A 22,167-nucleotide genomic window follows, 5' to 3' on the forward strand; every position below is an offset into this window, starting at 1 on the left:
CAAAGAATGACACCAGAAGTCTTTTATGTAAGTACCCACGGGTCATCCTCACTTGGAATATTATTCAGTCCTGTGTCAGAAGAGGCAGAGAAGTAAACAAAAGGTTTAAAATTAAATCTTCCTGAAGACCTTATTTGATAAATCTCAAATGAACAAACTTGATGTTACTATTACTTCTAGAGGAAAAAAAATCCAAACATAATGAAAAGTATTTCAGGCTTTCTCTAATCCTGAATAGCCAAAGACTTTCACTAATTCAGTTTTTTCAGAAACTATTTTGCAGTGAACTTATAGCATCTTCTGTCACAAAAGAATCTAGGTTTTTTTTCCCCTTTCAATGCAACCTACCTCCCATCTCTGCATCTGGACTGCCCTTTGTTTTTCCTATCTGCTTCTGCTTTAGTGGTCCTCCTGCCCCTTGCTGTCCCTTTCCATTTCCATTCTGAACTGTTGCATTGGAAGAATTAACAACTTTATGTGGTGAAGATGGAGGACTGTTAAGTTTATTGTTAGTGTGACCACTAGCTTGTCTGTCTTTTAGTCTTTTCTTCAGGTGTTCTTGCATTTTGAGACTCCTTTCATCTCGCTGAATGAAGTTTGTCCTTCCATGAGAACGAGGTTCTACAAAGAACAGGAGAACTTATTTCATTATTCAGTACAATTTATTTGACATCTGAGAAATGCTCTGTAGATCAGAAGAGTAACTACAGTAAAACCAGAACTTGAAAACCCACGGAACTTCACTGTGCTTGCTTTGTCAGTCTGTAGATGCGTGGAGCTGCATGGCTCACATAACTTCGGCTTGGCGCATCTGTGAAGTCCCGAGGAGTTTCACGGCTGATACTCGGGTGTCTCTGGGCAGCAGGGCAACAGACAAGAAACATGCACGTATCGCACTGCTGACTGGCAGAGCTTCACTAAAGCTTCAGGCTTTAGGAACCTCACCTGATAAAAGAGTTTATGGACTGGGCTCAAATCAGTGTATCAGCATAAAGATCAGGTAGTAGGAGAAGAATGCGCCTGGAGGTTTAATTCTCGTTTTGAAACGCCAATGTTAGTTAAATGCTACAGTAAGATACACAAAATATCTGCAAGCAAATTTCCATTTTTCCTATTTAACCCATACCCAAACTGTTGATTTTTTTTTTTCTTTTTCTTAAACAGTATTTTTGATCACTTGCTGAGTTTAGGGTTTGTTTTTCTTTTTTTTTTTTTTTACATTTAATTCTTCAGGCCTTTCTCTTTTGTTAGCTGCTCAAGATCATGCCTTACTGTTGCCTTTCTTCCCTGATACAGCCATACAGTCTCATTTTCAAAAATGTGTAAGCAAATTTAGGACCCAAACTAACTTTTTAAAACATAGCTTGGGTGCTACTGAACACTTTACCCGAGACATGAGCTGAAATAGCTTAATTACCAACTTAGGCTTGAGAGAGAGAGATAGTGAATGGTCTCACATAGTCTAATTTCTTTCTGTGTTAAATGCTTGTTTGTGTAACAAGGCTTACAGCTTGGTTTAATTCAGCAGTGACTCCAGTCCTCCACTGAAGTATTGCTTCATTCAGTTTTTAAATATAGAGTGGACTTGCACTTTATCCTCCAACATGGATTACTATGTTTGTTGGTTTATTTATGTTGTTTTTATTTTCTTTCCAGTCATATTTGGACTCTGTCTAGTCAAAAAAATACATTCATGTATCAAATTAAATGCATTTTCAAAAAACTTCATGCCAAGGCTGTGACAAAACGCAGCAGTTTTGGAGAGCACAATTTTAGAGAAAGGTAGAAGCAATCATTGTGGCATTTACAGTAACTAAAGTAAGGATCCATGAAAAATACACACAGTATTAGAACACTTCTAAGTTACTGCTTTTGCATTAAATCCTTAAAAACAGAACAGCAGAAGATTTAAACTTTATACAATCATACTTTGCACATGCAGAGTGCCTTCAGACCAGGCTCCATGATACCTTATACACAAGTGTATTTTAAGATACCCCATAAAGACACCTAAGGCTCAGGGACTCTAACAACTAGCACCAAAATCACAGAAGCGTGTGAGAGCGCTACTGACAGAACTCGGCTGTCTCAATCTGGATGCCCTGAGTGAAAGGCCTTCTCGTGTATTCAAACATCACCGGCGCTCTCACCTTGTTCTTGAAACACGTGTGGTGGTGGATGCTGGTGAATGAACTGTGGTGGCAGCTCTCCTGTCCCAGGAACCGGAGGGTACACTGGGTGAGGTGGGTGGGGAAGCAAAGCATGGTGATGATGCATGTAATGTGGCACATGGGGAGGAGGAGGAGGAGGAGGATGCATGGAAGGATGGAATTCAGCTGAGTGTGGCAATACCACCACTTTACGAACTCCATTTTCTTCCACCACCTGTCATGCAACATAAGAAATTAAAAGTTAGTACAATAACAATCTTATAAATATTGCACATTTAATAAAGTATCTCTATGCTTAAGTTTATACCCACAATCTGACAGACAGGGAGATACACACCAGAATGAATTCCAGTGGAAACCCAGCATATGTTACTGGAAGAAACTGGAGTTCGAGGCAGTCGGTTTTAAGAAGCTGAGCCTCACACACCAAAGTGCTAAGCAATCTATAATTTATGCATAATGTATATATTCTTTCAATCAAGTAATGTGAGTTGATCAGGGTGTAATTCCCAGTTTACTTGTAATTACAGTTAGAAGAACTGCTTTAGACCACGACCTGACTTGACAGCGCTATCGTACATACGAGTCACTGCATGCCATCTGATTTGTGGTACATGTCCGCATACACGTTCTTAGCCTATGGCAAGTACAAAGTATTACAAGTCAGCTCTGCTGTCTTGTACTACGATCCAACCCAACTCAAATGTCAAAATATTTCATGTTTGCCACGGGCTAAGAGAATTCAGACAAGGAACCTGTCTGTGCGTCTGAACTCTAGGATAAAAAGATGCTAAGACAGTGCACACATATGCATGCACACACACACTTCTAAGCATGTGTCCTGAAGTGGCAATATATAGGCTCCTTCTGGAGTCTAATTCTGCCACCGTGAAATACATTAATATCTCAATGTATTGCTTTTCCTACAATAAATTTAAAATACTTTAAGGTTTTATACAATGACGCTTGTCTAAGTCTAAAAAACTGAGATAAGACTTTGGACAGAACACAGGTTTTAGAAGACAAGGTCAAAAAATAACACCAGAGCAGGATTCACAAAAAGACGTATTAAACAATGATGACACTGAAGTAAAACAATGTCCAGTTTAGTCTCATCTTTAAGACAACTGGAACAGACAACCAGAGGCCGAGGTCTACAGGGTCCTTTCTCCAGGCAGGGTTCATAGTACAGACCGAGGACATTTGCACCGATTTGTTGTCATTCTGTGGTTACAGTCCATTTTGCTTATCTGAGGGATTAAGTTTTCAGCACCTACAGTTCTGACGGGGTCAAAGGCTTTTGAGTTGACCATCAGAGAAATCGCCTGGTCATATCTCAGTTTGTCTCTTCTGACACAATATAGAAGTCCACTGGCATAAAATTCAGACTGTATCTAATGGGAAGCCTCACTCAGAAGCAAACTAGACTGTATTAACTCCTATTTAAAGGCAGACAACAAATCAATTGTTTTCTCTTCTCCCTCACACAAAAAATTAAAGAGGTATGAGCAATGTAATTGGAAAAAAAAAATCAATGATAGAAAAATGTTCAATATTAAAGGCAAGCTGACACTTCAAAATTAATCAAGTCTCAGTAGGAAAACCAGGCATTTTTCTTAGATTCATTTAAAATTAGTCTGCAGCTTTATGCTTCCTTCCTTCTACATCAGTCATCTCCTCTGAGCTGTATCTAAAAATGCAAATCACAAATGCTATTAGGCAGGGCCTTACAGTGCTTTAATTTTAACAGAGATGGATCATGTAGTCAGCAAAAAATATTATCCGTGGATGCAAGTGGGGGGCGCGCTCCAGCTGCAGGCTGGCATACAAAATTGAGATGCAAAAAAAAAAAAAAATTTTTTTTAATGCAATTCATAAAGTAAATCATACAAAATAAAACCTGCTCTTAGAAGATTTCAACTTATTTATGTAGCCCTCTGTTACTAAAAATATACACAATTTATATTTTCAGGCATTTAAAGAAAGCACTTACACAAAAGCAGGCTGTATGTTTTAGCCTGTTAGTTCCTTCAAGATCCTCTCTTAAAGCATATTTAGTTTGGCTATAAGAAATCACTGTAGCATTTTCCAGTTGGCCAAGAAGGCATTACGGATGTTGAAATATTGCTTATGCCAAAAGCACATTTTGAAAAGCTCCTCAGCAGAAGACAGAACAAACTAATGAGAAATTATTCTTCTGAAGGGAAACAGAATGTGTCCACTCACAAATGGCTATGACAAAGTTCAGCTGTGAGAAGACCTGAGAGTCAGCTGTATTATCAGCAATTCTTAACAGACTTTAAACAGAAGAAAAAAGTTACAAGGAGAAGTCACTTAAGACTAAGCTTACACTGAATACACTTTGTTCTAGAAACAACGTGGGGGGCTTTTTCGTTCATCAACCAAACTAAATACACCACTTGAACTACATTACATTGCATAATACTATAACACATGCTATAACATATACAAGTCAAAACTCACAGCACACTTTTATGGCTATGTTAACTCTATTTTATGTATATATTAAGCAAGAACACAGGGCACAGTTTTGGGTACAAGGGACACATTAATATAGTAAGACTTTCACATGATTTTACAGTCTGAAGTTGCTATGCCCCCATTATCCACTACTGAATCGCTTCATCCCACTTTGGCAGAAACCAACATAACTATCTCTGGGCTCCTCCAGACAGATTTGGAAACAGAAAGTTCAGGTCTCATCTACTGACAAGAACAGTATAAGTAACTTAAGCTCTGATTTAAAGTTGGTTTCAAACTTGTCTATCCCTGTCACAATGACCAAGGGAAAACAAAACAACACAACCCCCCCTAGTTTCATGTGACAGCAAACACAGAACAAACGTATTTTTCAGTTTGTACACCTCAGCGTTTGCCAGTGCTTTGCACACTGTCTGCACTGAAGACTCAATTGCATATTGATGCATAAATTATCTGGGGGATCTTTCTTCAGGGTCTGCATGAAAGTACCTACTTCTAATAGCAGAAGCACAAAATGCAGAGGCAGCTGTATGCAAAGAGTCAACTGCCTGGGGAACTCAAGAACATACAGTTACAAGGTTTTCAAGCCTACTCAGAAAACTCCCGATTTTGAACGTCACTAGAAAATGAGAAACCTAGCCTGTCCCGTTTAAACATTTGTTTTTAATTACTTCCCTTGAAAAATGCATTAATTTAAAAGTAAATAGAACCAGTAACTTCAAATATCTCTGATAACAGTTCAAATACCACACGCAGGTCTGATCTGCTACGACTTAACAACACAGAGGAGTGGAAAATCAGCGAGAATGGAAAAGTAAAGCTGGGAGAGAAGCCCAGAGTCCTGCTCATTTCATAGGCACACGTCACTAGCATTAACACTCCTCTTCACACTTCTGCTAGAACAGTAGAGAGTTTTGCTGAATGTTAAGGAGATCAGAGCTGGTAAAGAAAGGGGAATTGAAAACTTTGATAGAGTTATATTAGAACAGAAAAATCTGTATCATGAGAAGACATTAAAGAGAAATATCTTATACAGTCCGGGGGGGTGAAGACCTAAGGGGTGAAAGAGAGAATGATACTGGTATATGACCTGTATAACCTCAATGTAAGAAACACGAGTCTCATATCCACAGCATGCGTGAGACATGTTCAATTCCGATGCTGCCCCCAGCTATGTTCGCATCAGACTGTTTCTAGCAGAGCTAAGCACCGTCTACACTCATCAGTCCTCTGACACTAAGCAGGCTGCAGCCAACTGTGATCGTTCACATCACCCAGGCACCTACTTTCACCTTGAAAACAGGACTGAAAAAAAAAAAATCAAGATGTGGATCCTGCTGATGGAGCTCAGCAGACAGCCAATTCAGAGCCATCTACTACCTTACTAATAGTAGTATTATTAAAAAAAATCCTGAAAACTAGATCAAATTTTACTAAGTGAACAGAAGGTGATAGAGCCTACAATAAAGCTACACAGTTGATAAGTTCAACGGAAAAAATACGAGCAATGCTTTTAACAGCTGTTCCAGACAAAATGATCAGTAGCCTTACTGTTAAAGAGCCACAGCCACAAACACACTGCAACACAAGAATAAATTAAAGTTTACCTGAGATACATAACCGGGAGGCACGAATATAGGCGGCATAGAACCATTTGGTGACATCAGAGGAACATGTGCTGGACCTGAGAAGTAACAAGGTGCCACTTTTTAACAAATGAGGCTTTTACAAACTCGAGACACCTTTTTTTTCAAAGGCAGTGGCTCACTTTGGTGCCTGAAAAGCCAGCAACTGCATCCAACTCTGTATTTATGGAACCACTTTTAGACAAGTAGATTTAGAAGCAAGGCTTAAACTAGCCAATTAAAAAGTCAGTTAGGAGAGAAACTTAAATAATCAGGCCTGCGAGTTTAAAAAAGAAAAAAAGTGACTGCACCAAGTTTCCATCAAGAAAAATAATGCCATTTATGTCACGGATAACTCATTTTCACATTCAAAACACACATTACGTATGATTTAATAACTCTCAGGGAGCATCCATAATTTTAGATAATATTGCTGAATGCAAGTATGGCTGTACATTTATTCTACAAAAAGCACAGATTAGATTTATCCCAGCCACCACGCTTATACAGCCAACAGTATTTCTTTAATTGTACAAAAATCAGCATACATAAATTTTAGTTCTTATTTTGTGACAGAGTTAAAAGTCTGTAGCAACAACACTGGCACCATAGTAATGCTGACAGCTGGTCTACCATTTTTTTTTTTTTTTTTTTTTTATTTAAAATAAGAATATATTATTTTTCACATCAAGCTGAAAGAAAGTATTCCTGTCTGGGATTTGATGAAAGCAGAATGGACACATTTTATATAATACCATTTGAAATGGTGAAAAATATTCCAAAAATGGAAGTACTGATAAATTCAACTTGACTTACAGGAGATATTTTGACCCGACTCAGATTTGCAGTTCTGTCACTTACCCAGAAGGTAAAAAGTAGTTTGTAGCCACGCACAGAGGGTAGCAATGCTTCCCACAATATCAGCAGACTGCTAATGCCACTACCTTAAAGTGAGGTCACACAGCGTCTATTAAAGTTGTTTAGGTTAGTGTGGACTAAATCCCATGTAAACTCATGTGTTAAGATTCTGAGAAGACAGTTATTCAAGGATCGTTACAAAAACAGCTGAGATGCCAGCCTCTTAGAAATTAGCAGCAAAGTCTGCAGAGAGGCAGGGAATCTTGGCAATTTCCCAGTGCCATCTCATTTGTGCTTTAAGTACAAACTGAAAAATCTGATTTATTACATTGCAGAACCTATAAAACTACATTTGACATTACAGAAACAAGTACTGGTAGTAATTCTGTGATATTTGCAGAATCAAAATATTTGGATTCAGTACTTCAGTTTTTCTTTACCTTGAATACATTGAATGTGTCCATCTTCAGTTGTAATTGTAAATGTTTCACCTGGGTTTACCTGTACGAGAATAACCTGTAGAAAACGAAACACAAAAGAGGTGGGTTCTTTTTTTAATTTTAGAAATTACCTGGGGGGGAAAACCCATCTCTTCCTTATACCCACATGTTAAATTAAAACAATATAGCTTTGGCAACCTTAGAGGGTAAAAAAGCAAGATGAGAAACACTGACGGGTAGAATGAAATTTCTTCGTACTTTGACATAAAACTGTTAGTTTTGCATAATCAGTATTTTTCTCTGATCACTACCAGAAGTGCTTCCCTTGATAGACTTGAAATAATTAACTAAGCTTTTATTTTCAGTATCTTCACACCGCTTTTTCTTCTTTTACTGAAGCAATAGATTACCTAAGATTCACTTTGCTTTCCAAGCTTTGCCTATGAGATTATTTCAGTTTCAGGGCTAAACTGGCAAAATCAGGACTAAACACACACATGCAAAAGATGGAAAAAAAAAAAAAAAGAAAAGAAAAAAGGGAAAAACAAAGAAAAGAGATGCTTTGCCCAAAACTCAGCCATGTTTTTTCATTGAAAGCATGCTGGTATGTATTTTGACAATATATTCCCCAATGCTATTACGTAACTTAATAAAGTATGCAGTCCTTTGGGGGTGGAAAGAGGGCAGAAGAGGTGATAAAGCAGGTCATGCCTCCCACCTCTGCTCTACAGCCCCTGAAAGATGAGGTGTATTTTCTCACGTTTGTGTAATCCTGTAGCTAAAGAAATACAACTAACAGTGAAATTCTGCAGGTCAATTTGGACATGATCGTGTTCACTTTCACACAAATCAATGTGGACATCTGCCAGAATTATTCCTCAGGCAGTCTACAGCATCGTTTCCCTTGTGCTGGGTAACACAAACGATTCACCTCGTTCTACCCCGTTCATAGCACGTGCTTCAGTCTTATTGTAAAATATTGGCAGCTGTGCTTCAGTTTTACGGTGACACGACAACATTACTACAGGAATTTTGCAGTGAGATTCTACTATATTACATAGGCACAGGTCTAATTCTTTAGTAAAATGAGGGGTTTGGGCCACGTAAGAACTGCACAGTTAGTCAAAATTCCACCCTGGTGACAGCTGACACATAAAGAAGAAAGGCCAATGTAAAAATTGAAATAAAATATATTTCTAAAACTAGCTCTGAAACTCAAAAAGTATAATTTTCTTCATTCAATTTTTAGAAAATATTTTTGTACTAGTCATGGAATGACAATTGTATCTGGTAGATGGGACCTGAAGAGATCACCTAGTTATCTAACTCCTGGTAAAAGTGAACTACATGTGATGTTAATGAATAAGCCCGTCTATTTTGTGCTGCCACATCTCCAATGATGGAGCTCCACAAACTCCCCAGGCATCTGCACCACAGTTTCACTATCCTCATCATTACAGATTTTATCATCTAACTTCAACATTCCCTGCTCAACCTGAACCCTTACTCCATGTCTTAACCACGAATGAAATAAAGAATAAAGCACCAATAAAAGAAAAGATTGTTTTCTGTGATTTAGATGCCATACCCTGTATATAAATCCTTTTGGGATTTTTATCTGCCTTTTTTTGGAAACAGTGCAACACTGATGACTTCCACTTGCAGTCTTTATCCATTCCTTGGCAGACTTTTTTCTAAAGGACCACTACTAAACCAGTCATTCCTTATGATAAGCTGACTACTCTACCTAACACAGTACTTTGTACTTGCTGCTAATTTTCTAGATTATCTTTCTAGTAATCAAAATAATTTCAGGCTTCCAAGATGCTTGCAATTCCTCCCATTTCGTATCAGCTGCAGATTTATTATGTACACCTCAATTCTATTATACTGGTCATTAATAAAAACACTGAAAAGAATGAGACTTAAAAAGATCTCGTGGTCCCTCACTCAACCTTTGCATTTTGACCAACTCCACTGACTACTCTTTTCCAAAGAGTTTACCAAGTAGCTAACGCCGGCATTAACCAAAGCACATTTCTCCAGCTAATGTATAAGAGAGTAAGTTCAAACACACCCATGTTTCCTGAAGTTATAGCTTACGTCTCCTGCTTCTCTCTCCCTCTACTCTTGAGTGTGCCACTTCAGCACAGAAAGAGATTGAGGTTTGCACAATCTGTTACATTTAAACTGTTGCCTGTATATCAAAACTCAAAGGAGCAGGCTGATAAACGCTGTTTTAACACTGATTTTGCAGCTTCTGCATACTGCTATACTAATCTTAGCTTTTATTTTTTAACAGGGGATGCAGATGCATGTATGAACACAGACCCTGCTCCAGAGAGTTCACAGTACAGGAGACAAGTTTACTCGAGGTAAATGAGTTGCTTCTGGACATAAGTAAAACACCAAAAACCCCTGAAAAGGCCATCTAGCCAGTCAGTAATATTTATGATGGTTCCACGAGAAGGACAGATGACAGATAACACTTTTAAAAATGGCATAATTAAAACACTGAAACTTAAGCAACTCTATCAGTACATAAGTAAATTTATGACCTAAACTCTGCAGAATTTCTAGGAGTAAAGCAAGAGAAGCAATGTTACTTGTTTAAAGAAAACTGACAATAATGGGCTGGGGATTTGCCAGAACACCAAGAACCAGAGAAGATGAGGTCTGCTGTGAACAACAGCTACTGGGGATGAACACTAGCAGGGGACAGGACTCCATAGGCAGGTATTAAACCTCACAGCAAGTCTCATCTTCGAGGGCAAGAAAATTCAGAGGCAGGAAAGGGATCCTTTTAGAAACTGAGAGCCTCTGAACGTGTCAGATCTTTGGAACAGGTTTCAATTAACTGAAGTTCTCACAAACAGTTCAGGAAACTATTAATTGAACTCAGCAAAAAGGATCATAAGTAAATGGTGTAATCACAGGGCTGTAGAGCAGTTCAGAGACTGGAATTTCAGGAATGCATGGGGCAATGTCTTAGAGGAATGACTCACGATAATTAATGAAGCAAATGCAGTTCCATCTACCTTCCACCAAGGAAAATTTCCAGGAAGCTTGAGTGTTTCTAATGAGTCAATCTAAGCCAAGTTAGACGACAGACTAGTGCTAGGAGTCACAGTAATGTCAATACCTTCAGGTGTGCCGTGTAACCATTTCAGAACCAGTGGGATCAAGCTATTTCAAAGCACTGGTCAGTGTTTTGCTTTTATCCCTTATTCACACACTTTCCATCGCTGAAGTTTTTTCCGAACAAGAAACCCTTCCAGAAAACTTCCAACTTATGCTTCACGTGAAACGAAACTAATGAACCGGGTGCTGCATCTGACTGTTCGAAGTGATTAGCCAAACAACACAAGTTTTATTTCTGAAAGCAAAACCACTGTACAATACTCTGTAATTAGCCTATCCTCTACGGCACTGGCAGCAAAATGCTTAAAAATCATCTGTGTCAATAAAGCTTCTAAGTTAATACTCTATTTAAAAGCAAACTTGCAAATGTGAGACTGGCTCAGAAGCCTCTCTAGAGAAAAGATGCACAAACAAGAGCAGCAAGTGTATTTATTAGGCAACTGAAGGATGGCAACATGACATGGTTGTTTATATACAGACATGTTAGAATGAGAAATGTTGGCACATTAACATGAAATCATGTTCCCAGTCCCATGAAGATTTTTCACTAGACAGACTTATTTCCAATATAATTCAATTATAAGTCTTGGAAACTATCAGTCTCCAAGTCTACTCTTCAAATGCCATTTTCCCATGTATCTCCAAGATACAACTCTTTTTTTTTTTTTTACCTCACCTGATTGCAAACAGTCTCCACTAGGTTCTGAAAATTTCAATGACTGTCACCTTCTTTTGGGTCATTCAATACACACTAGTATTCCACACGCTGATCTATACCAAGACACGCTATACAAACACAGCCATGGAGATGGTGTCCAATTAGATCTACTTGATCTCTTTTCCTTGTGTAACGTGAAACACTACCTACTGAATAACCTCACAGCTGGTCAGTGTCTAAAATTTCACGTTGCTAATGCTAGAACTTCAGAAATAGCTTAGAGCCTCTATAGCTTTACTTATTTCAAAACACAGTCATTGTACTTTTATCTCCAGAGTCGGAGGAAAAAAAGTACACTTTGTTTAAAATAAAGCCTATTTTTCCAAGTATACTACAATTGAAACAATGCAGACGTCTCCTCCCTCCCCATCTGTAACAAAGTATATCTCTTTTAAAACTTTCCAGCATTTATGGTCTATCAGACCCTCAACAATTCATGATTATTTTGTTCTACCCTGTTTATCCACTGTACATTCAAACATGCCAAGGTCTTCACTGTTACCCTTCATAATCATTTCATGCAACAGTTACCCTCTGGAAACTTTTATGCAACTTTTCCTTCTGGATTAACCCCTTAATTCCTATTTCAATTACTATCAGATACTTGAAGTTACATACTGATCAGGTTAAATGATGGGCAGTTTTGTTCCTTGCTTCAACAAATGGTTATTTAACTCCAGGCACATAAAGCCTTCAAATTTACGTTTGTTATCACAGAATCATAGAACAGCCCAGGTGGGAAGGGACCTCGATAGATCATCTGGTCCAATCTTTTGTGGGAAGGGGAGCCTAGATGAGATTATCTAGCAACATGTGCAATTGCAGCCTGCCAACAAACAGCCACTTAGCTATTTAAAACAAACAAACAAAGCAACCAACCTTTTCTCTCCTATCAGCATCTGTCATGTTTGTAGCTGCTAGGGCAGGGGGAAGATGCTTCTTAAATTAAGATCCAGTGTTAAAATGCCAGGATGTCTGTAATATTTCTGAGTGCACTGGAAGTCCACCTCCAAATGATGTGAAGATATCTCAGCATTTCTAGTACAAGGCACTCAGCTTCTACTGCCAAACAGTAAATTCACTTCACGTTTACTAACAACTTATACAAGCTTGTACTTCAGTCAAATCGTTTTGCTTTCACTTTTGTCTGTATTTCTAATCATATTGGGTACTTCTGAAGGGTTCTGTCCAATAAAATTCTAACGTTTCAACTAAATTTACTCAAGTTTCAGCGGTGCACTGTAATTATTAATGAAGATACTTAATATCAGGAAGCCAAGGTCTTTCCTCTCATTTCCCTGACTTCTTGGTTTAGAGCACTGCAACCTCTTGCTAATCTTTACTGATTATTTTACATGAGCTTTAAGAAGAGCTTTCAAAACCTTAGTGCTTTATTAAATCCATATATTTTTTCCTTTTATTCTTCGATTTTGTAGTTTAATTTTAAAGCACCTAAATGCGTATAAACAGTCCTGTTAATTTGCAAAATTCATATTTCCACTATATTAACGTTGAACGATTTTCTTCCTCTCTACATTTGCACTTCTATTCTACTGATGATCTCAGTGCTGCGAACCACATGCTTTTCTAACTTTGCAAATCAGTATTGTAGTTGCTTTGTTTCAAGCCTCGTCTTCTTTCAGCCATTGCACAAGTTGTACAACAGTTTTTTAATCTGTTCTATTTTCTACAGTATGCTTGAATGTCAACCTCCCTACTACCACCGCTGGCACAGTTTCACATGACTTGTATGAAAGTGCAATGGATTTACTTGCCTGTTGTATGCTGTCCCCATTAACCATATGAGGTAGAAGTGGCACTTCATTCAATATAGGCGTAGCTTCTAAGGGAGGCGGCTGGTCAGCCATCATGTCTGAAAACCATTCATTGACAACTGCTCACATTAACCACCTGCTAAAACAAAAAGAGAGCGCCAATATTAGATAAGTCTCTCCTCTCCCCCAATTAATTCTCTACTTCGTTTGCCAAAGTTGGTACCAATGTTTCAGAAGAAAAATACAGCAGTGCCTTCAGGGCTTTTTTTTTTCCCCTTCTCCACAAAACACACACTTCCGCTATGCTATCAATCGAATCCTTTAATGACAGCAATTCAAGAATATTTGAAAACCCAATAGGAAAATATCATCAGACTTCAACACTCCACCACCCTCCCCCAAAGATTTTCAAATACACTGACTTTAATTGGAGATGAAAGTTACCGTAAAACATCCACTTCTAGCTTCATTGCACATTTAAAAACTTGTGCAAACTGACAGTCTTAAAAGTATGGAGGGGATCACATGTCATATACCCAAGTTCTTCATAATGGAGTACACTCAAGGACTCCAATATATTACCCTACTCTACATTTTTAAGTACTGCATTTAAGCAATACATACCCTTCTTCCAAAAATATGCTCTTTAAGTACGTATCATGCATATTCAACTTGACACGCCGCGAATGATGAAATTGGTACCTAAGTGATGCAATTATACAGTAGCATAATTTACACTTACACAGCACTTTATTCTTAAACTTGTAGTTACAATTTCTAAATTGCTTGTACTCCAGAACCTAAGTTTTAGGCCAAATAATTCACATATTACATGTACATTTCAGTCCCTGTGATGATCAAAAAAACCTCCCAAACAGTGCAATTTCTCCAATGTTGCAACATGTCATCAATACAGAATGCTGACACGGTGAAAACAAAGCTTAAGGCAACACAAGAGAGTAGAGTACTTTGTACAAAAGTCTTTAACTGAGTATCACGGAGAATTGCACATGGAAAAGTATTGCATAGTTTTGGGCTTCTAGTGAATAATCTGTAATTACAATAAGTCAAAATACAATCCAAATGTTAGTGAATTTTCAGTGCATAGTTAATTCAACATCCATAAAAAGCATAAGATAACAGGATACAGGAAATGCTGACATTTCCTTCTCCCTTCCCATTACCTTCTATAAAGCCAGACAGAAGACAAAATGCAGATAGTCCAATTCATTACATTAAAAATAAAAAGCAGAATCAAAAAACATTTCCCACTCCCAAATCTGTGCATGAACCAAGTCAATTATATACAACTGCCAAATCCTTGTTCAGTTCTCTATAACCAGGACGGAAATGACTGAGTTTTGGGGGGGGGGGGGGGGGGGGGGATTTAAAAAAATAATTTCTTCTGGCATTAACTCATTTCGTCCAGAAAGGGTCTGTAATAAAAGTTGAGATTACACAGATTTCTCCTGTATTACCATTACAAGGTAAAGAGGCTAGTAGCATCCACTGGTAAAAACCACATTCCTTCTTGTTTGCAAAAGCATCTCAAAAGAACTGATACAATCACACAGCCACAAAATGCAGCATAACAAAATACCCAAGACTGCCAAAGAAACCAGCTCATTCTGCATACCAATTGTTTTCCGGGTCTGCTCCAGTAACACTTTTAAGAGGCCAAATATGACTGCACAGGTGCAAGGGCTAGACATGACCTCCAAAGTTTAAATTTGTATCAGCTTTGTCCTAAATATACTTAACTACCTTTAGCATGTTATTTATTTCCTGAATAAAACAATCTTCCATCCTATTTGTCAGGCTTTGAATTACCTCTGCCAAGGAAACAAACTCATCTGATTGTATACAACTATTCCACTTAAAAATACCTGCATGGTAACACTGCCAGTCAGTATGTTAAAATTGAGGCAGAAGTTTCTTCCACTACACCTCTCCCATTTTTAGAGGTTTAGAGGTTAGATGTAAGTCTTAAAAGCTGTAATAGGAATTCAGTATACACACGCAGACTGAAAATACTTTATTTTATATATGCATATAGTCTCAATTTCTTTCATCCAAGAACCTCAAAGATGACAGAAATTAGCACTTAACATAAAGGGGAAAACCCTTTACCAAAAAGCAACTACATCTGCATTCAAATGTTCAACTAACCAAAATAACCAGCTGTAGAAAAATGTGTTCTGAAACAAGTCCCAATACCACCTGCAATTTTAAATAAACATTCAAAGTTTCTATCCTAGTCTCCTATGTTGGCTGAATATAATTCTCTGAGGCTTTGTCTACATTAGCGAGCAGCACAGTGTAGTTAGTACAAATTGTAGAGCAAAGCACCAACATCCACATGGTTTTTAGAATCCTTAATCTATTGCCTAATGACACAGGTAGCATTTACATTTACACCTACACACACACACGTACGTTCTACTTGCTTAGTGCTGTACCTTCACATTTTTCAGAGGAAGAACTTAATACTTGGAGTATAAGGAAACAAATGTTTTTATACAGTTAATGACAATCTCCAAAAATAGCAAATACAATTTCACATCTTAGTAGGAATCTCCATATGGCCAGAGAACATGGAAGTACTAGCATAAATGAAACCATTTTAATAACTCTTGGGCAGTTTCACCTGACTCAGATCGCTAACATGTCACAGTACGGCTGGGTTCAGACGGCTGCAAGTGGCAGAACACCAACAATAAAGAGGAACATCCCACTGCACACTGACAGATTTGCAAAAACCAAGTTTTTTTTTGTTTTTAGAGCACAGCTTCATTCCTTGAAAATACTGGTAAGAGAGCAGCAGAAGACACTGCTGCTCTCAAAGGTACCACCTCTACTGGTAAATGAGCATGGGACTCAACCCCTCCCCAGTGTAATAGTTAAAACTTTTCAAGGGAAATAAAGCACTCTCACTGAACATTGTATCAATGGGTTTACCTCCCAAAAGCCTCCATTTCATTCAAGGAAGTAGGTGGTATTGGGGTAAATAAAAAGAGAATTCCTGAAAAGTTATTACATACTCAGCACAATTTCCTGAAAAACAAAACAAAGAAATAAGAGCTCTATCTTGAAAAGCCATTACCCACACCCTCCTACTGCTAGTCCAGGAGCAAGGAATCCAGCCCCGCCGTCCTCCAGCTCAGCCCCATGACTCCCACCACCGAAGGCAGCGGCAGGGTAAGCAATGCAGCACGGCTGCTGCAAGGGACCAAGACAGCTGCTTCTAAAGACAAGGTGGAGGGCAACCACTGCGTGGGCAGAGGGGAGATTCGAGGATCCTGTACCCACCTCCACCCAAAACTTCCACAGTCAACGTCCTACCAAGTCTCACAGCTTCCTTCAAACGCTGTCACCGACGCCGGGCATTCTCTGAACCCCCGGTTTTACCCAAAACCCCAACCAAGTTAGCTTTGACAGGCAAACCCAGCTGGCGAGTTGTACATGGCCCAAAAAGGAAGAACCCACCTAGAGGCAGAACTGCATCAAAAAGCTTCTTGGGTCCCTGAAGACTTGTTTATTCTATTGCATGCTTGGTAATAGAGGCTCAGACTGCTATTCTCCACCGCCTGTTCTTGTGAGCTAGGTGTTTTAAGTTTATCATCACTACTAACTATCCAAGTGATCAGGGCAAAAAAAGAAGAGAAAAGTGTTTGCACTAAGAATTCACAGGCTGCATTGACATTAAAGATGAGCTAATACACAAAATTTTAAATTCTGGAGTAAAAATAAACAAGAAAAATCCCAACCTAGTATTAAAGACTAGGCAAATTTTGTAGTTTTCAGAGTTGCAAAGGAACGCACTGAGAATCAGTGAATCATGATATATGCATCAACAGCAGAATTTGTACAGCCATCTTCTAGAGCTTTGTCACCATGCACTGGAGATTTTTGAGTCAGTATGGAATCAAATAGATTAATTTTTAGAAAGGTTACATTTTGCAAGGGTACTTCTGGCCTGATTCATTTCTTTACAGTGGTTTCTATTAGACATCAGCTAAAGGTCATTCCCAAATCTCATCTGAGCTGAAGGATGAATTCAGCCCATATAACATGATAGCCATTAAAAAAAAAAAAACCCAAAACCAAAACCAATTGGCACTAACTACCTCAGAAACAAACCTTCTGAAGCACTGTTTTAGCAAAGCTGAAAGAAGTAATAGTGGATATTGCATTTAAGTTAACAGAAATCTACACCGGAAACAGCTTGAGCTACTGCTTTCACAGCGCATTTGTTCAAGAGACACATCTAAAAAGCTGAAATATTTTGCCATTTATTTCACAACATTAAAAAAAAAAATTATTTTAAACTAAATAAAACCAGTTCATATTTTAAAAATGTACCCTGAGAAGTGTTCCTGAGTAATTCAACACTGTGCTAATGTAATGTGGTTAATCATGTTAACCATATTAAAAAAAAAGGCAATATTTTCCACTGACAGTCTCGCACTACAAAGGCTTCTAAGAAAAACAGAAAATCTTAATGACTAGCCTTCCAGAAAACAATTACAGTATACAGCGGCTGTGCCTGACCTCACTTCCTGACATAGTAAAAATGCCGAGACTCTGGAAGACTGAAACATTGGCCTTCCCTTTTCTCCAGCCCAAATTCTTCTCAACCAGTGCTGCAGTCATCCTGGACCCCGTCCAGCTCCCGAGGATTCGCACTGAACTCAGTGTTCATTGATTCATGCCTACTCCCGTCTGAAGTCTGCGCCTCAGCCGAGAAAGCCGGGCTCTTATTTACATACAAACAGCTGTTATGCTCCCTATACGGAACGAGCAAAGCAAAGGTAATCGAAGTCTGTACGATACTGGATCATCGTACCTTAAGTCTGGAAAACATCATGGATTCTCATGAGACGTTTTGAAATTAAAATCTAAAATAGTCTGAAGTAGTTTCAATCCAAAGTGAAATAAACATGCAATTCTAGTCCATGGGGGTAGTTACTAACAAATGTTTACTAAAACTACTATAAACAATGCTTACTGCATTACAAAGCCTCCTTTAGCCATTTGCCAACGCGTAGCTTGGAACAAGGTGCCACGTTCAACTCACAGTCGCTTCCACTTGAATGACACAACAGAAACAACTTCAAAATTGTAACAGTAATATCTCTAAGAAAAAGTTTTGACCAGAATAATCTTCCTGTACAAACACATCGCTTCTGTTTTATCAACAGCTTTGGAACAGGCACCAGTAAACACCAACACCACATCAACAATTTTACAGACAGGGTTTCTCTTTAGGCAGTAACAATGAATTTGCAACTGTTTCCATGCAGGGCATGTAAAAACAAAGAAAAGTTTGTGTATTCATTAAATGTGTTTTATAGTACTATACAAAATAAGAAAAATTTCATACACTGAAAAAATAACTTTTTCATTAGAATTATATCCTTTAATCACATTAATAAATTATCTATTGTGCAAATGTGTAGCAGTACTATGTATTCAGCAAGTTTTAAAAATCCTGTTATCTCATATTAAAATATTTTCCTAGTATATTAAAAATCTCTCTCCAGAAAGATATCACACAGAAACTAAATGGGGGGAACACTGTAGATAGAAATGGATTAGCTTCATTCCACTGTCCAGAGTGGAAGCTGAATAGATTTCATAAACAGTAAAAAAAAAAAAGTTTATAATCCCACACAGACGCTATCACAAAGACTGTATTTTCATTATAGTAAGTGCTGGATTTAATACGAGAAAGTTCCTATTCCCAGGAGTTTATTACTTAAATGGAGATTTTTTATTTTTTTTTTTTTTAAATACAGTATGCCTGAGTTAGAAAGAACAATGTGTCCGGGACCAAAGAGGAAGTCTGATGGAGAGCTAAAAATTTAGCTCAGACTTCCTGATTTCTAGGTTCAGTGCCTTATGCAACCTTCTAGCCTGATCATAAGTTTACATTTATTGCAGGAAGTAAACTACTACAACATTGCTATTTATTAAAAGCAGTATTGTATAAAAACCTAAAGCTTTAACTATACCTTTTTATATTAATAGAATTACTAATTAGTATTATATATTTACTACACTTTTATATGTTACATATATTTATTTTCTCTAACTGGGGAAAAAAAACCCAACAGTCTCATTACAAGCAACATACTTAGTGTCTTTTACCTTTGGAAAAAAGTAACATCTAGAACTGGATCCGTGGACACATACATATATGAACCTCGTGTACTCTGATAAAGAAAACGTTGAGACACTGCCGTGCCTTAAACTCCGGATCTCTTGCAAACTGAGACTTCCGAGTATTTTACACACACTCTAACCTGTCGGTTAAATTTTGCATCAGTGATCTCCAAAGGTTGTCAAAAAGAACAACAGTAGACCCAAACAAAAGTCATCCCCAACCTCAGGCTAAGAAATAGCCTCGTCAAAAAGATCAAACCTTATTTATGAATTCTAAAAAACTCTCACCCCTCCAGATTTGAAATTTATGCCACACGCAATTTTGAGGTAGGAAACATTTTGGAAAAAAGATACAAGCTACCCTCTCCCACCCAGGTTTTTCAAATAAACAGTATTAACAAGGTGTTTAAGATATCATCCCAATCCTAAAATAGTTCTCCTCTGCCACAGGACCACACATGAGACGTTCTAGGTGGACTGGTTTACTTTTAGCAAGATTAAGGGAATGAGAGACTTAACAGAATCAGACTTAACAGAAGCTCAGTTACAACTTCAGCTCTGAAGAGACCACCATCACTCCATAACAGTCATCTGTTCAAAACTAAATATATGTTTTGATTAAAACGTTGGAAATAATTTATAATGACACCCAAGTGAATTTGTCTGCACCATCTTGTATGAAGTCTGGCTTCTAGCCAGACGGGCGCCACAGCTTTGATACTGAAAACGTCCTTCATGACTTACCCAACAAATGTGCTCAGTCAAACATTTTTAGTACCTACAGCTGTAAAGCCCGATGTCATTTTGATCTAGGTATTGCTCGGAGCTCGCAATTTTGACCTAGGTGAGGTCTGCGACCCAAGTAAAACAAAAAAACTCAACAAAATGCCCACCCCAACTCCACAGACACATAGTACAACGTTTCCGCACTCTGTGCCAAGTGTTTTCTTCTGGAAACTCTTTTAAAATCTTTTTGTCTTTTGACATCTAAAAAAGTGACAATTCTAAAACATTTCTCTGTGTTTTCCAAAAAGTTTAACAGTTACTTATATGCTTATTCTAAAGTAGTGTTAATAGTTTACATGGCAAAATACAGAAGTGACCACAAGCCTTTTATCACGGTCCAGACAGACCTTCTGCCCTCACAAAGACCATCTGAGGATCAAACACATCAGGCCAGTCACCAGAAGGACCTCTAGTAACTTCCTAAAAGCTGCAGAAAGTTGGCTGGCTCCTGTGGCTACCGACAAGAATGACCCATGGAGGGGGAAGTCAAGGTGTAAATGCTCTGTAGGAGAGCAGGGGGAAAAAAGAAAAACAACTAGTAAATTAGAGAAGGACACTTTTTCCCCTAAAGATTAAATTAAGTATTAATGGTCACCTCTCAGGGTACTGCGAGACCTGATTGCCCATAGAAATTCTCCCTGAAGGAGAAGCAAGATGAAGATGGAAAGCCCTCATATCACAGCCACCAAAAAATGCTAAAAACACATAGAAACAGCAAATACAACATACTAAAACACACGGGAACTCTGACGTAAGTGATAATATCAACTTTCATCCTCCCTTACCAATCTGGATCAGGTTCCTGATGTGACTGTGCCAGGAAAGCAATAAAAAAATTACTCCCCTCCACCCTCAAATAGAAACTACACAAGCAACCGCCCATAGCACTTAAGAATTATTTTCTAGCCTGAAACTACATCCCTTAAGATTTGAGAGCTCTACTCCACGGGGACAAAAAAGGCAAATGCACAATCTGAAGGGTAGTGCTGACCCTACAGGGTTATACGCATTTTCCCAGTGACTGCAGAACTTCTTGCTGTCCTTCACAAGAGAGACTCCACTGTAAAGAACTGTGAGCTGGGAAGAAAGTATCTGTCAACGCCCAGAGTAAATGAGATTTGAGCCATTATTAACAATATGCTCATTGGTCATATTAGGGCCATGTCTGCCCTCTTAATTATTCATTTATGAGGCCTGTAAAGTTTGCATTAACAGTTTCTATTATGCAAACATTACTTTTAGATATTTTCCTTTATTGTTTTTTTTTATGTTTTTACTCTTATTGCCAGAAAAGCAGTCATATCCTAAGCACTTCTGTGCTGCTTCCTAAGTGACCAGCCCCATAAAACGAAACCCAGTAGTTCCTGAAAGGTCCTATTCCTACTTCTGGAAGTGTTCAAGAGAACTGAACACCTCCAAGGACTGAGCCCTTAAAGTGTTTCATTCTTATTTCAACTTTTAAAAAGTAATGGGATTAAGATATTTTCCAGCTGTATCGATGTTGTTAAAAAAACCCCCAAACCTGAATTAAATGCAAAACTGACTGCTTCTTTCCACCAGCTAGGAAGATGACATGTTCTGGCATAAGCCAAGTTGCTCATTTTAATGTCCTAAAGCTACACAAAGCGTGAAATTTTCAAGCTTATAAGAAAAAGCTTTTAATAAATGCAATGTAACAACATATTTATTTAAAATGTGATTTTCTAAGTGTGAAAATTTGCCCCCTGAATTTCAAAACATTGTTCTGGTTGTCCAGGCCTTGAAGGAAACCAGTTTATTTACACATTAACAACATACTACTGAAAATCTATACCCAAATGTCTATCTAAATCACTTAGAAGTTATGGAAGTAACATACACCATGGTTCATTGAAAAGTAATTCCAAAAAAACTTCTGACCAGAGTCACAAGAAGTAGAGCACATTGTTGAAATGAAAAAATGATAAAAAATGAGAAAGGAAAACCCTACAAAGAACAAAAGCAGTG

At 38.0% G+C, this 22,167-nt stretch overlaps 1 protein-coding gene across 1 annotated transcript in view; it reads right to left on the reverse strand.

Moving 5' to 3' along the window:
• The window catches only part of LOC127019846 (fibronectin type-III domain-containing protein 3a-like), a 49,774-nt gene that overhangs the window by 17,997 nt on the left and 9,610 nt on the right, over nt 1-22,167 (reverse strand). The window contains exons 3-7 of the mRNA XM_050902091.1: nt 13,231-13,369; nt 7,597-7,672; nt 6,281-6,357; nt 2,151-2,385; nt 349-621 (exon numbers count right to left, since the gene is read on the reverse strand). Coding sequence (XP_050758048.1) covers nt 349-621; nt 2,151-2,385; nt 6,281-6,357; nt 7,597-7,672; nt 13,231-13,326 — 757 coding nt within the window. The 5' untranslated portion in view covers nt 13,327-13,369. The remainder of the gene's footprint in view (nt 1-348; nt 622-2,150; nt 2,386-6,280; nt 6,358-7,596; nt 7,673-13,230; nt 13,370-22,167) is intronic.

The sequence above is a fragment of the Gymnogyps californianus genome, chromosome 9, assembly GCF_018139145.2.
Source record: "Gymnogyps californianus isolate 813 chromosome 9, ASM1813914v2, whole genome shotgun sequence".
NCBI lineage: Eukaryota > Metazoa > Chordata > Aves > Accipitriformes > Cathartidae > Gymnogyps > Gymnogyps californianus.